General features: G+C 45.6%; 3 protein-coding genes across 8 annotated transcripts in view; 1 reads left to right on the forward strand and 2 right to left on the reverse strand.

The window, feature by feature from the left end:
- The first annotated feature begins 407 nt into the window (after positions 1-407).
- On the forward strand, positions 408-1,511 carry sox11b (SRY-box transcription factor 11b). Its single transcript, XM_077511053.1, has one exon. The coding sequence runs from the start codon at positions 581-583 to the stop codon at positions 1,280-1,282; it is 702 nt and encodes a 233-aa protein (XP_077367179.1). The 5' UTR covers positions 408-580; the 3' UTR covers positions 1,283-1,511.
- On the reverse strand, positions 1,497-17,804 carry kidins220b (kinase D-interacting substrate 220b). Of its 6 annotated transcripts, none has more exons than XM_077511035.1 (29): positions 17,643-17,804; positions 16,873-17,040; positions 16,699-16,797; positions 16,523-16,621; positions 16,353-16,451; positions 15,195-15,293; positions 15,015-15,113; positions 14,753-14,950; positions 14,557-14,655; positions 14,121-14,219; positions 13,948-14,046; positions 13,696-13,873; positions 12,554-12,718; positions 12,298-12,477; positions 12,062-12,227; positions 10,806-10,957; positions 10,460-10,749; positions 10,245-10,385; positions 9,310-9,654; positions 9,099-9,243; positions 8,349-8,511; positions 8,116-8,294; positions 6,869-7,074; positions 5,645-5,773; positions 4,946-5,083; positions 4,786-4,884; positions 4,631-4,693; positions 4,436-4,577; positions 1,497-3,295 (listed from the first exon to the last, which is right to left on the reverse strand). In XM_077511035.1, the coding sequence occupies exons 2-29, from the start codon at positions 17,002-17,004 to the stop codon at positions 2,283-2,285; spliced, it is 5,016 nt and encodes a 1,671-aa protein (XP_077367161.1). In that variant the 5' UTR covers positions 17,005-17,040; positions 17,643-17,804; the 3' UTR covers positions 1,497-2,282. The 6 variants fall into 6 exon arrangements, with proteins under 6 accessions (XP_077367161.1, XP_077367163.1, XP_077367166.1 ...); XM_077511037.1 differs by having other exon boundaries at positions 4,436-4,576; positions 4,625-4,693; XM_077511040.1 differs by lacking the exon at positions 5,645-5,773 and having other exon boundaries at positions 4,946-5,075; positions 6,948-7,074.
- Positions 17,805-18,665: 861 nt separating this feature from the next.
- The window catches only part of col12a1b (collagen, type XII, alpha 1b), an 80,757-nt gene continuing 77,031 nt past the window's right edge, over positions 18,666-22,391 (reverse strand). The window contains exon 78 of the mRNA XM_077511034.1: positions 18,666-20,862. Coding sequence (XP_077367160.1) covers positions 20,852-20,862 — 11 coding nt within the window. The 3' untranslated portion in view covers positions 18,666-20,851. The remainder of the gene's footprint in view (positions 20,863-22,391) is intronic.

Below are 22,391 nucleotides of genomic sequence, written 5' to 3' on the forward strand. Positions count from 1 at the left end.
AAAACTTGTTTACGTTGAAATTAAATTAAAATTCAATAAATATATTCAGTAGTTGAAAAATGAATATAAGAAAATGGTCCATTTTTATTTATTTTCAATTTTTAAAAAAAAGTCTCAATCGTCGTGGCATATTGGAAACGATGCTGGTCTATAAACTCACCATTAAAGCAAACAATTAAACACAAAGTGTCAGGATTCATATCTGATAACGTTCATTCATATAGAACATTACTGGGGTAATATTTCTATTCAATTATTTGGTTTTGATTTGGACGACTTGCCGTTGAAAATTGGCCCAATAAGCTAGCTGCGCTTTGATTGGCTGCGAGAGCGCCAAAGGCGGGAAGGACAAAAATGACCCTGAGCTGAGTTACGATTGGCCGAGAGGGCTTAAAGGCGGGCGGCCGTACAGAAAGCCGGGCTGCGATTGGCCAAAGGCTCGCGCACGACTTCCGGTGTGTTCAATTGGACGCCGGCCGGTTCACATCACAAGCACGTCGCTCGGTCCAACCGTGCGGCGCAACGAGACGGAACCGGGCTGCTTGAAAAGTCGGAGGGGTACTCACGGCGGGCGGCCACCATGGTCCAGCAGCGGCACGGCGAAAAAGCTACGGCGGCGACGGCCCACATCAAGCGGCCCATGAACGCCTTCATGGTGTGGTCCAAGATGGAGCGCCGAAAGATTCTGGAGCAGTCGCCGGAAGTGCACAACGCCGAGATCTCCAAGCGACTCGGGAAGCGGTGGAAGTCGTTGGACCAGTTCGAGAAGGTTCCGTTCATCCGCGAGGCCGAGCGGCTCCGCCTCCAGCACATGCGCGACCACCCGGGCTACAAGTACCGACCCAAGAAGAAGAGCAAGACCGGCAGGCAGCCGAACCCCAACTTGAACCGGCTCAAGCGGGACTTGAGCGACTCGGACTCGGACGGCGACGAAACGGTCGCGGACCCGGATGAAGGTTTCTTCTACACGCGCCAGGCTAGCGGAACCGCGTCTCCGGACTCTTCGTCCTCCTCGACGCGGTCCCGCTCCGGGTCCAACTCCTCGTGCTGCGGCGGCGGCGGCGGCGCTGGGGACGACCCGGACCGCGAGCTGTTCCCAATGAGCCCCGCCCCCTCGGAACCGGAAAACCTAAGCTTGTTTCTGGTCGACAAGGACTTGGACAAAGACCCGAGCGGTGCCGAGCGGGGCCGCGGGTCCCATTTCGAGTTCCCGGACCACTGCACGCCCGAACTGAGCCGGATGATCACCGGAGACTTCTCGGACCTTCTCTTCACCTTCTGAGCCGGAAGTGACGAAAGAAAGTCACTTTGTTTTCCTTTTCTTTCGTTCTTTTTTTGGTCTGCTCCGTTTGTAAAAAAGCAAAAACAACCGCCCAAAAATATTTTGTTTCACACGCAGTTTGACTAAAGTGCTTTTGTTGTTGGTCATGCGACAAAGTTTTGATTTCTGTTCCAGTTTTTGTGAAATATGGAAGGAAACGCGTGACAAAAATAAATCGGATGAATTTCCATCTCGGTTTTTTTATTCTTCGTCACATTTGCATGCATTTTTTTTTTATTTCATACGTCATCACAACACGTGACGTCATCATGAGCTTGTTGACATCGAAACATCTCAAGTCACAAGGGGGTGGAGCTAAAAGGTGAAAGGAGCACGTTGTCAAATCACAAATGGTTTGTAAACATCAAGTTTCAGTATGTTGACTTTTTTTTTGTGAACATCAATTTTGATTAAACATCTAAACTGGCGGTCCCCAAATATTGGCCAAGACGAGCATTTGGACATGATTTTCAAAATCAAAGTTTTGAATCCAACATTTTTTGGTTGAGTGATGGCAAACGGACGACGGCGTGGTCGGGGGACCGCGAAGCTCAACAACAACAACAACAACAACAAGAGCACGTTTGCAACACGACACGTTTGTTTACATGGACACAAAACCACAAACGTCGAAATCACGACAAGGTTTGCAAACACGAGGAAGCAAAAAATACATTAAAAAAAAATCCCACAAAGTGAAACTGCAGGGAAAATTTGGGTAATATTTTCAAAAATTGTAAACTGGCCACGGGATGACGATTTGGAATCGAACGGAACGATTTCACATTGCGGCACAAACAAACGTTTGGTTTTGTGAGAAGCAGACTTGGCTCTCCTTTCCCACATGCTGGGGCATCACACCACTCAAATTGCAACATTCTTGTTTGTTTGTTTTGTTTTGAAGCTCACAAATCAACAGTCCATCCGTAATTCTGAGTGTCGATTATTTGCCGATTTGAGTTCAGAACTGGTCCCCATCACGTTCCTCCAAGCCAACATTCCGATGTGTTTTTTTTAAATTCCTGTTTTTGACTAATGTTGGCCTAATATTTAGCGTATTATTCTTATCGGCGAGGACGCGCGCGCTCACAGGATGCTCTCGCGCTCGTCGCCGAAGACGACGGCGTCGTTGGTGACGGCGCAGACCTCGGGAGGGTCTCCCGGCTTCAGGCCCCGCCTCAGGTGGACCACTCGCACGTTCTCGTTGGCGGTGGTGGGCGTGGCCGGCGGGGGCGGGACGACGGCGTCTCCGGCCCGCTGGCCGTTGTTGGCGTTGTTGTTGAGCGCCACGCCGGCGCCGGCGCGGTTGAGGTTCCACGCGCGGTCGCGGGCGTGGGCGGGCCAGGCCTCGTCGGGGCTGCAGATGGACATGCGGGCGTCGTCCCGGATCAGGTGCGAGCGCTCCGTCTGCGACAGCTCCGCCTCCTCGTCCTGCAGCGAGTGGTTGGGCGAGCTCTCGTTGGAGCGCACGCCCGAGTCGGACGAGTCCTTCTTGTCCAAGGTGGCGTCCGACAGGTAGTCCTTGCCCTTGAGCGCCAGCGAGCAGACGCCCGTCCGGGCCTTGCCGTCCGACTCCTCCGACTCGTCGTCGTCGCTGGCCAGTTTGTGGTAGCGCGGGCCCGCCGCCGATTTGAGTCCGGCGCGCTCCGCCGAGGTCTTGCGGGCCAGCAGCGACTTGGACGAGGAGGCCGGGTCGACCTTCTCGTCCTCCTCGGTGATGGGATGGAGCGCGTCGCCGTCGGCGTTGTCGGACGGCGCTTTGGCCCTCTTGCCGTCCGACGCGCCGCCGAAGTGTCCGGGCTGAGGCGCGAGCGGTCTGTCGCCGCCGCCGGCCTCCAACTGCGCCATCTGCGCGATGTATTCCTGGTAGGCGCATCGGTACTCGGCTTGCTGCTTGTCGGTCAGTCTGGCGATGTCGTTGCTGGATTCCTGCGAGTTGAGGCTGCTGACGCTGCCGCTCCGCTGGGGGACGACCTGACGCAAACAAAAACAAACACAAACGACAAAACAGCGGCGCCGTCACGTGACGAGTCGCTGACCAACTTTGTCAAAATAATCATCCGAATCGTATATTTCATCATCATAAATAGATCTTTTTTTAATAGTGCTGGTTATGGCTTACAGCTTAAGAAAACTCAAGTATCTCAAAATATTCGAAGATTTCCTCAGACCAGGTAGCAATATTCAAACATCTTAGAGAAATGATTATTATAATTATTAAAGTATCTTAAGACAAAAATCCTATTAAATTTCTCACAAAATGTTCCGGAAGCTCCAAAAGTCAAGTTAGGAAATAATTAAATAATAAATGAACAATAAATATTAATAGTTAGTAAAGTTAGCAAATCAAGTTAGCAAGTCAGTAAATAATTAAATAATAATAAATATTAATACTAAAGTTAGTAAATAATTACATAATAAATAAATAAATAATAATATTAAGAGTTAGTAAAGTTATTACATAAATAATAATAATAAATAAATACATGAATAATAATAATAAATCATATTGATAGTTAGTAAACTTAGCAAGTAAAGTTAGTAAATAAGTAAATAATAATAATATAGATCGTAAAGTTAGCAAATAAATACCATCGTTCTTTATAATTTTGTACAGTAAATATTTTTCCAAAAGTTAAAAATAGCCAACCTGAAGTCATAAACTTTCACATATTTTTGTTTTAACGTCAAAAAAAGATTCAGCAGAATCTCTTATCAAGTCAACTGAAAATTGAGATTAATATGGTTTTACATTTACTTTATATCGGCCGTCAGATTTTTATTATTTATTTTTTTAAAGGCCGATACCGATATTGGTCAAAATGCCCAATATCGTATATATATATTTATATCATAGTATTTTTTTGTATTGTTTTGTTTTTCGTTTATTATTGAAAACCTTAACAATTCTAAATAAAATGTTGAAAAAATCAAATAAAAATATCGGCGCCGATAACTGTCCTAACCGATTATCGGTCCATCCCTACACTAGATTTGATTCATTCTATATTTTTAAATTCATTATCGGTGATCAGAATATTTTCCCGCCAAATATGGTAACAAAAGCCCTATTTGGCAATGGAAGAATTGAACATGTTGTTGCAGTTTCCTGACCGTCCACTGGGCGGCAGCGGCGGCGGCGTGTCTGTGCGCGTGCTGCTCGTCCAGGCCGATGGCGCTGAGGTCGTCGAAGCTCAGCGTGAAGCTGTACACGGGCGACACGTCGCTGGCGGGGGCGTGGCCCGCGCGGGGCGTCGCCCCCGCCGAGGCCCCTCGCTGGCCCCCGGCGGGGGCGACGCCCGCCGCGCTGCCTTGCTCGCTGGCGGCCTCCTCGTACAGCGCCTGGCTCTCCGCCTGACGCATTTCCAGCACCTGCGAAGAGGACGGGACAGGAAGTGAGGCGGGCGTTCGCTCGGCGGTCGCTCGGCGGTCGGTCGGTCGGTCGGTCGGTCGGACGCGCTCACGTTGGCTCGGAACAGCTGCCAGTCTCCGAAGTTCATGTTCATCTCATTCTTCAGCTCGTCCAGGTTGCACTGCGACAGGACGCGGCCGTTGGCGTTGGCCTGCAGAGGTCAAAGGTCATCAGCGGAGAACCGTCGGAAGGGACGGGGGCGGGGCGCTCACCTTGCGGATGGTGGCGGTGTACGCCGCCAACATGGCCTGGTCCATGCCCGGGATCTGTCTGACGCGCTCGCACACGCCCTCCGTCGTCACGGCGCTCAGGAGGGTGGGCGGGGTCGCCGAGACCACGGAGGCGGAGCCCTGAGGACGACGGCAAAAATTCGGTCCGGATGTCGACGCCTTCCGACGCGTTTGTGGGCTTTTGAAGCGATTCAGAGAAGCCGTGTTGTGGCTTCGCGGCGGCCATATTGGATGTGGCGTTGGATGTGACTCATGTCAATGTGTTTTTTGTTGGTTTTAACTAGTTTTCAAGGTGGTTCTGTTCGTTTCTATTAGGTTTAGTTCTTTAATAAATGCTTTGTTTTAGTTAGTTTCAGTTTTGTTTTTTTTCAATGCGTATTAGTTGTGCGCAATATTAATTATAAAAACAGCATGGGAGTGATGTCATGTGAATGTGTTTTTCTATTGGCTGCTGCTCGATGACATCACTTCCGTGTGACACACTTTCAATTGTCCGCTTCCTATCAAAATAAAATCGACTTCAAATCAAATTTCAAGGCTCATGTATGAAATGAATCACCAAAGATGAAAATGAAGGACATTTTTGCTATCATTATAGTTTCAGTTAATTTTCTTCATATAAAATGTTAGTTTTAGTTAGTGAGACAAAGCAAATGTTTTCGTCGTGTCGCTGGTACTTACGCTGGCGGGGGCGTGGCGGGGGGCGGCGGCGTTCCGAACGAGCATGCGAGGAAGGAAGTGTGATGGGTGGGCGGCCAGCAGGGGGCGTGGCAGGTGGTGAAGATGGTGGTGGTGGGGGGGGAAATATGGCTGAGGCACAAAGAAAATCAACACAATGCAAATGAAACGTGACAAACGATGGATGGGAACGTGGAATCGCTTCACAAACATTTACCGGGTGCACCGAACACTCGTTTTTCACTGGTGCTTCATTACGAAAACTACCCGCCATCATTAAAAAAAAAAAAAAAATCCCATGAATTAAATATACATATTTTTACATTTAATATGTTTTTTCTTATTACTGCTTTTTCTTTCATCATTTTTTTTTCCAATAAAAGTATGATTTTTTTTATTTACTTATATACAGTATACGACACAGTACATGTTTTGTTGCTTTAATATGATTTTTAGTTTATTATGACTGCCTTTTCTTTCATCATTTGTTTTTTTCATTTACAGGAATTTTTTCCAATAAAAGTGTGTTTTTTTTTATTTACTTATTCAAGTATACAGCACAGTATATATTTTTTAAATTTATTATATATGTTTTTTTTTTCTTTTTGGTATGATTTTTAGTTTATTATGAATGCTTTTTCATTTTTCATTTACAGTCATTTTTTCCCCATTAAAAGTATGTTTTGTTTAGTTTTTTGTTTTTACTTATACAGCACATTATATGTTTTTTTTTCATTTATTATATGTTTTTTTGTTTTGGTATAATTTTTAGTTTATTACGAATGCCTTTTGATGCATCATTTATGTTTTTTTTTTTTTCATTATTATTATTTTTTTATTTACAGTCATTTTTTCCCATGAAAAGTATGCTTTTTTTTTTATGTACTTGTTTTACAGCACAGCAAATATTTTCTATCTCTGGTATGCAATGTGGAGATATACAAAAAAAAAAACACGCTGTAAAAAAAAATGTGCGAAACAGCGAGGTCGCGAAAGATGACCCCGCGATAAACGAGGGAACACTGTACCTGAAGACAAAAAAAATAAATAATTTTTTTTTATGGTGCCTGGTAAGCGCCGATGCCGACGAAGGCGCTCAAGCTTGTACATGGTTGGGGGCGGGGCTACTTATGCCCGACTCTCAGACGATAGCTAGCCCCTCCCCCAAAGAACAGCAAAACCCAAAATAATAATAATAATGAGAAACGCGTGCGTAGCGAGACCGACCCGGTTGTAGAAGGGGTGCTGGGGTCCGGCCATGCCGCTGTAGTAGCTGCTGTGAGGGGGCGGGGCCCCGCCGAAGGAGGCGGACGGCGAGCACGCCGACGACACCTGGCTGTACACGGAGGCGGGTCGGCCCGCCGGCCGGACCTCCTGCAGGCTCGGGTAGCCCGCCGCGCTCAGGTCGGCCTGCTCGCGGGCCGCGCGCACGTCTGCGGGCGGGCGGTCGGGACAGGACCACCAACGGCAAAAAAAGAAAGAAAAGAAAAAAAAGGAGCCATCAGCGTGGCCACCATTGATGCCATTTACATTCACAATCCAGTTTCGATTCTCAACCATTTTTCATTCCAAGTGGTTGGATTGATGCAAAGAATCGTCACAAGCGTATCGATGAGACGGACACGTTGAGGGAACTTGAAAAGACGGCTGATGAAGATGCAGAGAAGGAATGATGGACCAAAATGAACAGAAGAATGTGTGGAAAGAAGGATGATGATGATGATGATGATGATGATGATGATGATTAGGACGTAGAGAAGAAAACAAAGAAAATCATTACAATTAATTATTTATGTATTTTTATTATATTTAATAAAATATGCATAAAACAAAATATATTATTAATGTATAAATAAATTAATAAATTAAAATAATGTATAAATTCTATTATTAATATAATTAATTATTTAATTTTGATTAGATTTAATACAATTTATATAAAATAAATTTATAAATAAATATAAAATATATGATTAATATAATCAATTAATGATTTAATTTTAATTATATTTAATTACATTTCTATAAAATAAAATAACTGAAGAAAATAAAATATATATATATATATATATAATATGAAATTGTTTTTAATAAATTTAAATTTAAATATAATATTTATATAATTTTGTATTTGTATTTATTAATATATTACATATTTATGTATTTATTATTATATTGAATACAATATGTATAAGATCCAATATATGAATGTATAAATTAAAATATATTATTAATAGAATTAATGAATTCTGTAATTTTTATTCTATTGAATAAAATTGACCTAAAATAAAATACCGCAATATGAAAATATGCGCGACAAAGAGAAAGAGGGCTGATGAAGAAAATGATGGAGGACAAGAATGAGGGATGAGATGATGAAGAAAAGGTCAAGACAAATGTGGGGGTGAAGAAGGAACTTGCGGCCGAGAAGGAAACGTGGAGGACGCAAAGCACGTCAAGAAAAAAAGAGTTACCGGCGATGATTTCTCGGAGTTTGGGGTCGAGGTTGACGGTGCAGGGCAGGAAGGTGCGAACGTCCCCGGCGGTGAGGACGGGCGTCCGCGACGCCACGAACACTTCGAAGGCGCGCACGTCGCCGTCGATCTCCAGCAGCGGCTCCACGTCCTTGCTGGTGGGGATGTTGCGCAACACCCTGACGGACGGCAAAGCTCAACGTCGGCCGTCAACGCCGGCGGCGGCGTCTCACCTCTCGTAGACGTTCTTGAGCGTGGCGCGCTCGGGAACGCCGTCGCTCTCCTCCAGGAAGAGGAGGAGCCACGACGTGCGGTACGGCCACTGCTCCGTCAGGTTGATCCACGACGCCAGCCGGTCCCAGTTGAACGCGATCTGATTGGCTCGCAGCAGGCGACCTGCGCAAACGCAGCACTTTGGCTTGTTTTCAGGGACGATAACCGATGATGATGAGATTCATTTTTCACTAAAAGGGAAAATATTTGAAAACAGCTTTTACTCATTATTTATTTTTAAAAGCATATGTTTGTTAAAACGAGTTTGGACAAAAAAAAAAAACTGTTTTAAAAATTGAACAAACCGTTCCACAGACCGTAGCATGTCGAGTAGCATTGAAATTAAACATAAATAAAATAAATTAAAAAAATATATAAAATCAAAATTTATATGCAATATAAATTCGAATATTTTAAAAAATATAAATGTATATATTATATCAAATTGAAATAATTAGTTCCCTGACCCCCCCCCACCGAACACTGAAAATGAAGCTATTATTGGCCATAATGAAATATATATAATAAATCAAATCAAATATAAAATAAAAATAAAATGTATATATACACATTTAAATATTTCAAAGCTTATAAATTTATATAGAATATAAAATGTAAATAATTAATTCCCCCCCATCATCGGCCGTATTTGTCAAAATGCGGACTAATCCCTGATTGGTTCCGGGACGAGTGGCCTCGCTGGCGCTGACCCGTGACGGAGACGATGTTGAGGAGTCTTCGCATGCTCTGCGGGCTGATGTCGGTGAGCCAATCTTCGGCCACCATCAGTTTGGTCAAGTCCAGCGACATCTGGCGAGTCAGCGAACGCTGCGCCTGGCGCCGCCGGTACGTGTCCTGCACACAGCAAAAGTCCCATTTGCGCTTTTTCCGTCTTTCCTTTGATGCTTTTGTCTCACCCACCCGCCGGCCGAGGGCGCTCTTGCCGCTGCCACACTTGGCGAGTTCTCCCAAGCTGTGCTGCGACAACTTGCGGTCCAGCTCCTCGTGCCAGGCCCCGCCCTCGGCGGCGGCGGCGTCCCCGTTGGCGGGCGCCCCGGCCGAGTCGGCCCCGCCCATCTTCCTGGCGCCGGACAGGCCTCGGCTGTTGAGGAAGACGGGCAGGTGGACGATGTTGCGCATGTAGTCGTGTCCGTTGACGAAGTCGCGCAGGACGCTGTTCAGGTTCTGGTTGATGGCCTTGATGATGATGTGCGGGTCGCTGGCGAAGATGGAGATGAACGGCCCCTTGGAAAACAGCACTCGCACCTGCGGGATGACGGCCCGACACGTTGAAAATGGTCGTCGATGCCGCACGGTTCCGATGGCGCTTCGTTGGCGGATCGCTCGGTGGGACCAAAAAATAACCACAAAGCGCTCATTCGCCGAGGACGCCGTTCAGACGGGTCAAGGAAGATGAAGCATAATCAGAATCAAGTAGCAAATAATCCAATGACGCCAATGCAAATAGCCTTAGTAGACTTTTACTTTGAAGTTTGGCCAACGTTTGACTTCCCTTTTACGCGTTTAGGATTTTGTTATCGTCGTTCAGCATATTTCATTTCAGTTTTTTATGTATTTTTCATGTATTTGTATTGTAGAATTTAATAACTCAATAAGAATTAATTTTCATGTTCAAATTTTAATTGAATTTTATATAAATGAATTCTAATAAATAAATAAATAAAATGTGTTTTTTGAATAGAAATTTTTAATTTTTTCATTTATATAGATTTTTTCAATGTAATATTTTGTTTGTATTTTTTAATGTAATAATTCAATAATAAAATAAATAACATAATTAATATAATAATATATGATCTTTTTTGTTTTGCTAAGCATCAAAATGTTGCTCTGACCGTGTCGAGCATCTGCAGAACTTTGTCCTGCTCGCACGAGTCCAAGCTGTCGATGACGACGGCCAACCTGGTCTGGTGCCGCGTGAAGCCGTCGATGGTCTTGGCCATCTTGGCCATCAGCTCCACCTCGCTCTTGAGGACCTGCAAGACACGCCCGCTCCCCGTTGTCGTCACCCGACGGACGCGAGTGGGCGTGGTCGTGGTCGTGGTCTGACCTTCATGAATCCTTCGCTCTTGAGCTTGTGCATCTTGTTGGCGGCGCCGTGCAGCCGCTTCCGCTGCGAGTTGAGCACGGCGTCCGACAGCCGCCACCACGTGCGGCAGTTGAGCAGGAGGGCCGCGCCCACCACGCCGCCCAGCGCCATCAGCGCGCCGCCCAGCGTCCGCTTGTCCCCGCCCGCCCGCAGGACGGCCAGCAGCGCCGCGCCGCTCGCCAGGCAGCCCGTCACCAGCGCCGACAGCACGAACGACGGCACGCAGCACGTCTTCTTCCACTTGCTCTTGCCTACGGGCGGCGGCGCGCGTTGAGAAGCACGTTTGGGCTCGCCGCCTTTCGTTTACCTTGCGTGTCGTCCGTCTTGAAGACCCTGAAGAGGCGCGTGGCCAGGAAGCCAAACTCCCGCTCGCAGGCGTCCGACAGTGTGGCGATCATCTCGGCCATCGACGTCTCGCCGCCGACGCTCGACAGCCGATTGTAATCGGTGAACAGAAACCTGACGGAAACACCCGTGACATCATGACAGCGCCCGCACGCGACGAGCTCACGGACGCCATCGCTCAGCGACAGGCCCGACAAATGCAACGTTTTTCTTCCTGTTTTCGATCTCTCTCACTCACCCTGAGAGAGCATCTGCAAGTGCAACTTTGCAAACATGAACCAGATTGTACAATTGAGTTCAGCCAAATGTTGGGTCCCATTTTGGCTTGATTAGGAAGTCCCACCATCTTGTTTGTTTGTTTGGATTGTTTCCAGTTCCTATTACAGTAGTTAAGAGTTTTTCTTGTTCCAAGTAGATCTAATGATATAATAATCATTCTAAAATGATGTTGATTGCTTTTTTTTTCCCTCTGTTTTTGTTTTGTATGAAGATGTTATTTCATGCACGTGTGATATTGTAAATTGTAAAAGATTTCAATAAAGATTAAAGTGATAAAAAAGTTCCAAGTTGTCGATTAGAAAATAAATGTCCACAAAATCAAAACCTGATAGTGTGTGTGTGTTTTATCAATTTTGATGGACCTCTAAGCTGAATACAGAAAAAACTCACAAAATTGTAAAAAGGGTACAACCGTCATCTTAATGATGAGCCAATTGATTATTGATTTAATAATTAAAAATGAACGATTTAATCATTCATTGAACCGATATCCCTAATACTTGTTTTAAAAAAAAAAAAAAGGCAAATGACAAAAATAAAAATAAAAATTAGAAGCATATAGAGAAAAATGCGATACTGACATTCTAGATTTCTTATTTTGGCTACTTTTCAGGGTTATTCTAATTTGGACTTGTTGTTTTAATTAGTTTTCAGGGTGGTTCTGTTAGTTTGTATTAGTTGTAGTTATTTAATCAAGGCTTAGTTTTACTTTAGTTTCTTTATTGGTTTTATTTTGTATATTTAAAAGCCACCATGGGAGCGACGTCACGTGAAGCCGCTTTTCTATTGGCTGCCGCGAGATGACATCATCCCCACACGGCTCGTGCATTCAATTAATGACCAAATGCGAAACCGGAGGACATTTTTGCTACAATGAAAATTCCTTTTTGTGAACATCAACTGCAGCTCGGTTGGTTCCGGTGAAGTGAAATCAGTTACCTGACGGGCAGCGCTCGGGCGCTCTGCTCCGGGAGCTCGGGCGGGTTGACGAACATCAGCTTGAGGAGGAGCTCCAAGTATCCGATGTGGCGCGCCAGGCGGTTGCTCAGCAGCCACGCCCAGTTCCAGTTGTCGCCCTCGCGCCGGCCCCCGAAGTAGACCACCACTGCGGAGCGACGGCGAAAGGTTGCCGTGGCGACCGTGACGACATCGGCGGCGGCGGCGGCGGCGCTCACCGAAGAAGATGTAGAGCAGCGCCAGCAGGCTGAGCGAGACGGCGGCGGCCAACTTGGGGTCGGAGGTGAAGCCCAGCGCCAGCGCCACCGCGCCGCACAGCAGGAGGGACAAGATGGCCGCCAGCCAGGACGGGCCCAACAGCGGCTCCATCTGCTGGCCCGCGAACGTCTTCATCTCGTCTGGCGGCGACACGCGCGCACACGTGACGTGACGTGACCTGCGCGCGCATACGCATGCATTTGCGTCCGGACTCACCTTCCAGCTTCTTGAGCAGGAAGGACTTGCCGCTGCCCCACTGCGCGTAGAGACCCACGCAGATGGGCGGCTGCATGGTGGGCTCGCTCAGGATGTCGGCCAGCGCCGAGCTGTACAGGTCGTAGGCCAGCATGTCGCCGTCGCACTCGCTGGGCGACAGGTGACCTACGCGGGGACACACACGCACCCACAGGCGACCTCCGTTACAGGCCAAAAATTCCGCCACATTAGTTTGGGCAACAATTGAAATGGTTTTTTGCTACAAAAGTTTTGAATCGGACTTCATCGCATGATAGTTAACTCGTGATTAATCGCAAATTTTTACGTCTTTTTTTTGTTTGTTTTAAGTTTTCACGCTCTTGTCAACATAAAAAGTGGTCCAAAAAAATGGTCAACGAATAAAAATATAAATACATCTTTTAGTCACTGTCACTGATGAAGTCATGTCATAATAATTCATCAAATTGAGTTAAAAAATGTAAAACATTTGAGTGTTTTTTCTAAGCTTCATACTTTGCACACTTGAAAAAAATGTTAAACCAATAGAAATGGGTCTGCATCTTTTCATCATTGATACAGTAATTTCAGAATCCTTCATAAAATTGAGAAAAGATGAAAAAAAATTACTGTACTGTAAAAAAACACGTGTGATATTGCTTTGTGTCAAGGTCCTTTTTCTGCCAGCAGATGGCATCACTGCATTTGCATTTATCTCTTTTCATATTAAGAGCGATTTCATCTTTAACATGAAGTAACTTTTGAAAAAATTCTGCACATTTTTTCAAATTGTAAACTACAACTTGAGTCCAGTCTGCACAAATATATTTGACATTAATTCATGCTAAATTTTGACGTGGCTGCGTTGCGGTTGGAATTCCCGCACGACAGGATTTCCAATTATTAATCAATCACGTGTTAAAAAATGTTAGTGTTGTTTATGGAACTTGAAATTAATGCACTAATTTTGACACCCCTACTTTAAATACAAAAAATCTGAAGACAAATAAACTCTAATTATGCAAGTTCCTTCAACAAACACAAATGATTTGAAAATAAAAACAAGTGCAACTATATAATTTTTTGTAGGATTCTGCTGCTTTTGTAATGATGGAAATTGTGCGGTGGCGTGCGTGCGTGCGTACGTGCGCCGAAGATCTGCGTGAGGATGCTCTTCTGGTGGCTGCAGTCGACGTTGTAGGGCGTCTCGCCCGCCTTGTTGGGCCGGTAGAGGAGGCGGCCATCTTTCGGGTTCCTCAGGAGCAGCTCGGCCAGGCGCCGGCTGCGCCCGCGGATGGCGATGTGCAGGGGCGTGTCTCCTCTCTGCGCAAATTCGCATGTCTCACCGCGCGCGCGCGCTCGCGGTCGCTGACGTGCGAGCGCGCGCGTCGTCCCACCTTGTCGACGGCGGACACCTTGGCGCCTTTATCCAGCAGCAGCTCCACGATGTCGATGCTCCTCATCTTGGTGGCTTTGATCAGCGGCGTCTCGCCGTCCTGCAACGGGAAAGCGGGCGGCGGTCGGCCCGACGTTTGGGGGGCGGGGCTTGCGCCGGGCCGACGTCGCTCACCTTGGTGCACGTCTCCGTGTCGGGGTTGCACTGCAGGATGTCGCGCACCATCGCCGCGTTGCCCTTCTCCACCGCCCAGTACAGCGCCGTCTTGCTCTCCTGCACGCATCGTCGTCATCACATCAACAGCATCACCATCATGATGATGTCATCATCATCGTCATCATTATCATTATCATCATCACAATCATCATCTTCATCACAATCATCATCGTTGTCGTCATCGTCGTCATCATCATCAACATCATCATCATATCATCACCGTCATCACTGTCATCATCATCACGATAATCATCATCATCATTATCATCATTGTCATCATCATCATCATCGTCGCCATCATGATGATTATCATCCTCACGACCATCATCATCATGTCGTGTATGCTAATGACGGGAACTCCCTCACTCACTCACTCACTCCCTCACTCCCTCACCTGTCCGCGGATGTCGATGTCGGCGTATTTGTGCAGCAGCGCTCTGACGATCTCCACATGACCGCCCCTCACCGCTCCGATCAGCACCGTATCGCCGCTCTGCGCCAAAAAACAAAAGCAAAACAGCCGTTTGGCAAATTTGGCCACGCCCATCTGAAAAGCGCGGCGGTCCGGTGAGCGGACACGCGCGACCCACCCGGTCGGGAATGTTGACGTATGTGCCGGCGTCCAGGAGGTCCTGCACGATCTCGGTGTAGCCTTCCTTGGCGGCGATCATCAGCGCCGTGTTGCCGTCTTTGTCCGTCATGTTGACGTTGGGGTTGCGCTTCAGCAGCTCCTTCACCACGTCGGCGAAGCCGCCCTTCACCGCCACGATCAGCGCCGTCATGGAGTTCTGCCGGGTTCTCCGTCCGTCAGTCGGCGGCGGTTTTTTTGGCCAGCTCCCGCCGCCAACTTACCGCCCCGTCCTGGTCCACGTCGGCGCCGTTCTCCAGCAGGTGCGTGACGCAGCGGAAATGGCCTTTCCGCGACGCCCAGATGAGAGACGTCGTCCCGTACTGGCGCACGCAAAACCGACACATCGCCGTCACACGCCGAGCGCACGTAAAGCGACGTGCGAGCTCGTTTTGTGCCGTCACCTTATCCGAGCAGTTGACTTTGGCGCCGCCGTCCAACAGGAGCTTCACCACGTCGGCGTGACCTCGGCCGGACGCCCAGATGATCGGGTACACGCTGTACTGTTGGGCGGGAACAAAAAAAAACACATGACCCCATTGACGCTGATTCTGAAGATATGACTGGATAGCCGATAGCCACAGGGCGGCCATCTTGCTACTCCCATCTCACGAGCAGATAAAAAGTTAAGACCAGGGGGGTTGTCAATATTTTTTAATAAGAAAAATAAATACAAATAAATACAAAAATAAATATATAAAATAAAATATATAAAATAATATATTACAAATGGGAGGTTTTGCGGCGGGGTGGTTAATATTTTTAACAAGAAAAATGCATTAAAAAAATTATATATATCATAATAAAAATAAAATATCTAAAATGAAATATAAATAATTATAAACAAAATACAAATAAAAATAATAAAAATAAAATGCTAAAAAAAAATAAGTATGTGCTGCTTTTTCTTTTATCGCTCAGTTTCTTAGACCCCAATATTAGATTTTAATAATATTAGATTTGGCCTCTTTTGCTGAATTACAGTTATAATTCTTTCATAATATGATTATAGATGTATTTAAGACAAGTTGTAAAGTGTCTGAAGCCCTCTTGTTTATGTTTAACAAATTGAAAACTAGGGATGTAACAATAACGGCAATATTGTGATTTTAAAACTGCCACAAAATATTGTCATCGTCATGTCACGATATTAAAAGCTGCACATCTGTTTAAAAAAAAAAAAGTCGGGTTGATTTCCATTTGTGCACTTCTTGCACCCTCTGGTGGCTATTTCTTTTAGTGCAATTTAATTTTCACAAGGCATGTTTTGGCCCTTCTATGTTTCAAAACGTTAATGGTGGTCAATGAAGGAAAATTGATCTATTTATTTATGTACAAAAACACAATATTGTTGTTGTTTCGTGACCTTCACATTGTGATGTTTGGATATCGTTACATCCCTATTGAAAACATGAAAAATGATGCCGAAGTTCCGTCTCAAATATTCGATAGGATCGGATGGCGAGAAACGTTTCTTGGGAGGAGCAATATGGCCGCCTCAAAAGTCGCTGGTTTGTCATCCGTGCGGAGGTCTCAACGGCGCCCCCCGGCTGGCACTCTACCTGTCCGGTGGTGTTGGGGTTGGCGCCGTGCTCCAGCAGCGCCTTGGCGACCTCCACGCGACCCTTGTACGCCGCCCACATGAGCGCCGTCCATCCGCCCTGTCGTACACATTCAAAATGACATCACGCCGCCGATTGGCCGACGAGATGGGCGGGAAGGTGAAACGCACCACGTCGCGATGCTCGACGTAGGCGCTGTTGTCCAGGAGCTCCTTCACGACCTCCACGTGACCTTCCTTGGCGGCCGAGATCAGCGCCGACCAGCAGTCCTGCGCACACGCACGCATCCTCATCATCTTGTTGCCTGGCAACCGCGCCACTCGCCTCCCTTTTGTTTTTTGCTCACCACGTCGTCCAGGTTGACGTTGGCCCCTCGCCGGATGAGCTCCTGCACGATTTCCAGGCTGCCCTGCTCGGCGGCCAGCATCAGCGGCGTCTGCCCGTTCTGACCGCAAACAAAAACAAGACAAGTTTTTAGAACAGACTTTTCCTCAGGACGCCAGCTAGCGTTAGCGCGTACGTCGCTGCGTCCGTCCACTTCCTTGAAGCGGTCCAGGTGGTCTCGCAGCGCCGTCAGGTTCTCCTCCTCCACGTGGCCGAACAGCTTCTGGATGGCCATGGTGGTCATCTTGATGGATGTGGTGGTGTCCATCTTGACGCTCTCTCAAAGCGGCGGCGGCGGCGGCTCCTGCGCACGCGCGCAAACACACAAAACAGGCCGTCATTGCAGGGGGGCGGCCCGCAGGGGGCGCCGTTGGGGATGCCGTCATGGCACCTGTCGCTGCAGCACTTTTTTTATTTTTTATTTTTTAATAATCATCATTATAGAAACGTGTGAAAGCAATAAAAATGGATATCTTAGTGAAACATTTTTTATAATGGCGACCGTTTGTCGAATTTGAAATCAAAACTGGCCTGTTGTTACCATGGCAACACGACCGCAACGTTACGTAAAATGAGAAATATTATTACAATAAACACACAACGAATGATGTTGAGAGTAAAATCCGTTTACACGTCGAAATGAAATTAAATTGAGCATTTTCTTGCCACTAAAATGACGTCCTTGAACGCCAATCAACGTCGTCGTCATAACCTTCCAGCTCACCGTGACATTGAGAAAGAATGACGTCGACGCTTAAACGGAGCAGGAAACAAACGAATAGGCGAAGGTAAATAAACATTATTGCCGTGTAAACACATTTTGTCGAAATGGGTTATAACGGACCAATCAATCAAAACGTTTCAAGGATGCTTTGGTGGCCGTTAAACGCGACGACAAATGTTTACCGGTAGAATCACGTCGTGCGGGTCCGGGTGGTCTTGATGGCGGTTCTGCGGGCTGTCGGTGTGTTTTTCTGAATTTGTGTCGGATGTCAGCCGAAGCTCATCTCATTCTTCATCCCCAAACAACAGCAGCAGCAGCAGCAGCCATCTTGATCAATACTAAGCCTGCCGCACAACAAATCCCGGCAATTACAACGCACATTTCCGCTTTCACATGACACAATAAGAGCTCTCACACTACTTGTCGTTCAACAAAATAAAAAAAACAAACGCGATATTATCCTTATTCATCATATCTACTAGCCTCTATTATTAATTTGGTTACTAATGTAATATTTCCTGAATGTCTTCTGGTCTCTAGTACTAGCTGGGTATTTTATTTTGAAAGAGTGTTATGTTATTTCACGGTCATCATGACGCACTTGACAAAAGACTCGGATGATGGAATGCAGGTGAAGAAAAACGGCAACATAAATGTACGAAATGTCAAATTAACCGTGCTCATCCCTCTAACAAACATTTTAGTATAATTTACGTATAATTTACGTAGAAAAAAAAATCCCAAGCTGGCAAATCACAGCAGTGCGTCGCGTCTCTCCCTCATGCCGGCGTTGGAGACTTGAGGGGATGTTATTTAAAAAAAAAGAAAAAAAAAAAAGAACCTTTTGAAGTGTTTATCATGTTGACGCGTGACTCCTTCACAAATAACACATCACGAAGACCTTCGAGATGCTCCCACACAGGCCCAGACTGGCACGGCGGGACATTTCCCGGTTGGCCGCCAGGGGGCCAAAGAAACGTGGCGTCAAGTGTGAGCGAGTCAAATTTATGCAAACCTCTCTGTGGGCGGGTCCTTCTGTCCCCACTGTGACATCACAATATGGCTCATTTGCATAAGTTTCTCAATTTCATCAAAAAAAAAAACATTTGAAAAGGAAAGATTGTCGTTCTTGCTGCTGCTTCTTCACATCAGCGCCTTGCCTGCAGGGTCAAAGGTCAAAGGTGAGTAAACAGAAACGAGTCCCGTTTGTGTTTTCAGTGGTTTTATTGAAAAAAAAGCTTCTTTTTTTTCCTGGTGAGAAATAAATAAAAAAGTTGTCTTTTTGCATTGACAATCTGTAACAAAATGAACATCAAAGACATGCAAATGAGGGGGCGTGGCTACATGAGCTTGACAGGAAGTAAGTGGCTAATATGGCTGATAAATAGTTGCTAGCGAAATTGAGCAAAAGAGTTTTTGCTGCTGCTGCTGCTTTGCGATAAAAAAACTAACAAAAAGCAAATATGTTACAAATGTTGACACGCACACACAATACGCACAAACACGCAAAAAAAAAAAAAAAAAAGTTGCGGAGGTGTTTGGTCGTCACAACAAACGTCGAAAGATGGCGGCTCGTTCTAGGACGCGGCGTTGGCGGCCGCTAGCGAGCGCCTCCGACGTCGCCTCTCGGCCGATTGGTCCTCCTCGTCGGGGGGCGGGGCCGCCGGCTGGCTGTCGGGCGCCGACGGGAGGTGGCCTGCTCACAGAGCATTTCCTGTTGTAGTCGTCGTCGTCATGGCAACAATGCGTGCGACTTCCTGTTGTGAGCGTTAGTAGGCGGGGGGCGGGGCCGGAGGGAGTTTTTTTTTTTTTTTTGGAGGAGGGGAGGGGGCGGGGTTTAACTGCAGCTTGCTGGCGTGTCAAAAAGCGTGTTAGTCAACATTCGTTCGCTCGGCTTTTTCTTTGGATTTTTTTTTTTTTGTTTTTTTTTGTGACGTTCACTTTGGCCGAGTGATGATTGCGTACCTGAGCCTCCGGTGGGACCCTGAGGGCCCTCGAGAGCATGCACCATCATCATCACCATCATCATCATCATCATCATGATGGTCGTGTTATCCAACACAGTCAGCCCCCCCACGTTTTTTACGATTTCTTTCGATCATATTTCCCACGAACGCCACCTTGCCTTGACTGCAGAAGAGCCGCATGAGAAGAGGTCAAGCAGAGGTCGGACGCACCGGCAACGATAACAAAAAAAAAAAAAAAAACTCTCAAGATGATGCCCAGATGTTTACAGTTGATCAGCTTTGATCAATAGTGTTCATTTGGTCCGCCATTTTGAAATTTTATCTCGGTTTTAGTCTAGTTCAATCTAGTTTTAGTCAACTATAAATCGAGCATTTTAGTGTTTATTTTAGCCCAAAAAAACTTTATTTGTCTAGTTTTAGTCATCTATACATCGAGCATTTTAGTGTTTATTTTAGTAAAAAAAAAACTTTATTCGTCAAGTTTTAGTCAATTATAAATCGACCATTTTAGTCTCTATTTTAGTCCAAAAAAAAAAACTTTATTTATCTAGTTTTAGTCGACTATAAATCTAGCAGATTTTAGTCTTTATTTGAATAACAAAAAAACAACAACTTTATTCGTCTTGTTTTAGTCGTCTACAAATCGAGCATTTTAGTCATTGTTTGAGTCCAAGAAAGAAAATCTCGTTTTATTCGTCTAGTTTTAGTCAGCAAAAAACTGTCAACGTTTTAGTCTAGTTTTAAGTCAGGACAATCATTTCAAGACTGTATTTTTTGGTAAGCAGATTATGATGAACATTTCGGATCTAAAACAATTTCACACGAAATTTTCTCTCATCTTTTTGATGAAAAACAATTTACCGTCGCTCAACAAACGGCTACTACGGCTCCATGCTACAAGCTAGCAAGTTAGCCAGCATTAGCATTAGCATTAGTTAGCGGTCTGATTAACATGACTGTTGGAACGTTATATAACCGTTGGATTAATTTGAAAGACATAATTCTAATTGTAAACTTTGGGATGGCGTCGGGGGGGTTGACTGCATTTTCAATGGCAAAGGAGGTTTGTTGTTGGCATTTGGCAAGCAGCAGGTTGCGGGTTGCTAGGCAACAAAGCATCAAGAGTTCATATCCATGTTGTTAGTACGTTTCTGGCTGCTGTCGCTGCCGCCGGCGTCGTCGTGGTCGGTCGGTCGGTCGGCATGCTCCTTCGCCGTCGGCAGGCGTCAAGATGCAAAGGGGACGGCTGGCAAAATGGCCGCCGCCGATGTTTGTTGTTGGTTAGTTCCCGTTTTGTTGTTGCTGTTGCTGTTGCTGTTGTTGTGGTTTGTTGATGCAGCAAAAGTTTGTTAGCGTTTCCCTCCAACGTCTCGCGAGCGTTTGGGGAAGTTCGTGAAAGCAGCGCAGGCGGCAAAAAGAGAAAACTACGCGGAACCTGAAAGGATCAGCACAGCACACGGCGTCAGGGGAACACGCATGCACACGCACCCGCGCGTATACCAGATGACATACAATGGATACGGCTACGTTGGACTCTGAGCTGGTAGCGTGTCGTGGAACACGTGTTACATGTTACACAAGTTGACATCCTGGTTGTGGCATGTACAGTTAGTTGGATGTTTGCGGCTGGATTATAGCACATGTTTAGCATTTGCGTTCAGAATACTGGAACATGTCATAGTATGTCTTAAGCATGTTAGTAGCATGATGGTCGTCTACTAAACCATGTAAATGCTACAAACGTTCTAAAAACCTGCTCTAGTCAAGCTACTTCTCACAAACTACCGTCATGCTACTAACATGCTAAAGACATACTATGATCATGCTACCAATCATGCTAACAATCTGCTAGAAACGAGCGGCAAACGTGAAAATACAACTACTGCGCATGCCACGTTTCCATACACATACTTTCGCATGATTTGAACTCGATTATAGTATGTTGTTAGCATGTTAGTAGCGTGTTTGTAGCTTGATTATGGCATTTTGTGTGTTTCTTGTGTCAAAGTATGCTTTAGTAGCATGCTGGAAGGACGTAGCTATAGCATGTTTACAGCATGATTGTAACATTTGCATACACATACAGTCAACTGTATCATGGTCATAGTATGTCTTTGGCATGTTAGTAGCATGATGGTAGTTTGTGAGAAGTAGCTAAAGCACATTAGTAGCTCGATTATAGCAGACTTTTAGAACGTTTGTAGAATTTACGTGATTTATATGATAAACTACTTCTCACAAACTACCATCATGCTACTAACATGCAAAAGACATACTATGATCATGTTACAATCATGCTTTTACTGCATGTGTATAAACATGCTAACAATCTGCTAGAATCGAGCTGCAAACGTGAAAATACTGCGCATGCCACATTTACATACACAAAACTTTAGCATGATTTGAACTCGATCATAGTATGTTGTTAACATGATAGTAGCATGTTGGTAGCTTGACTATGGCATTTTGTTTACGTTTATTGCTATAGCATGTTTACAGCATGATCGTAGCAGGTTTTTAGAACAATTGTAGCATTTTGGTCGATTTTACACACACGGTATTTAAGCATGATGATGACATGATCATGTCAATAGCGTGATGATAATGTGTTTGTTAGATGTAGCTGTAGGACGTTTGTAGCGTACGCACCAAGTGTTGAAGCATGATTATAACATGAGCGTAGAATGTTTTTTAGTAGCATGATGGTAGCGTGTTAGTGGGACGAACCCGTAGCATGTTCCCAGCAGGTTTGTGAAACATTTGAAGCACTTTGTATGACCACACATTTAAGTACATTTAGAGGACGATTGGAACATGTTGTTAGCATGATGATAGCTACTTTGCTACATGCTAATCATTTTAGCATGATCCAAGCATGTTTGTAGAATTTTTACAGCACGTTTGTCATGCAAGCGGAGGAGAACGGTAACAAAGGGGTTCAAGACTCAGCTTCACGTGCTACGC

The sequence above is a fragment of the Festucalex cinctus genome, chromosome 21, assembly GCF_051991245.1.
Source record: "Festucalex cinctus isolate MCC-2025b chromosome 21, RoL_Fcin_1.0, whole genome shotgun sequence".
Taxonomy (NCBI): domain Eukaryota; kingdom Metazoa; phylum Chordata; class Actinopteri; order Syngnathiformes; family Syngnathidae; genus Festucalex; species Festucalex cinctus.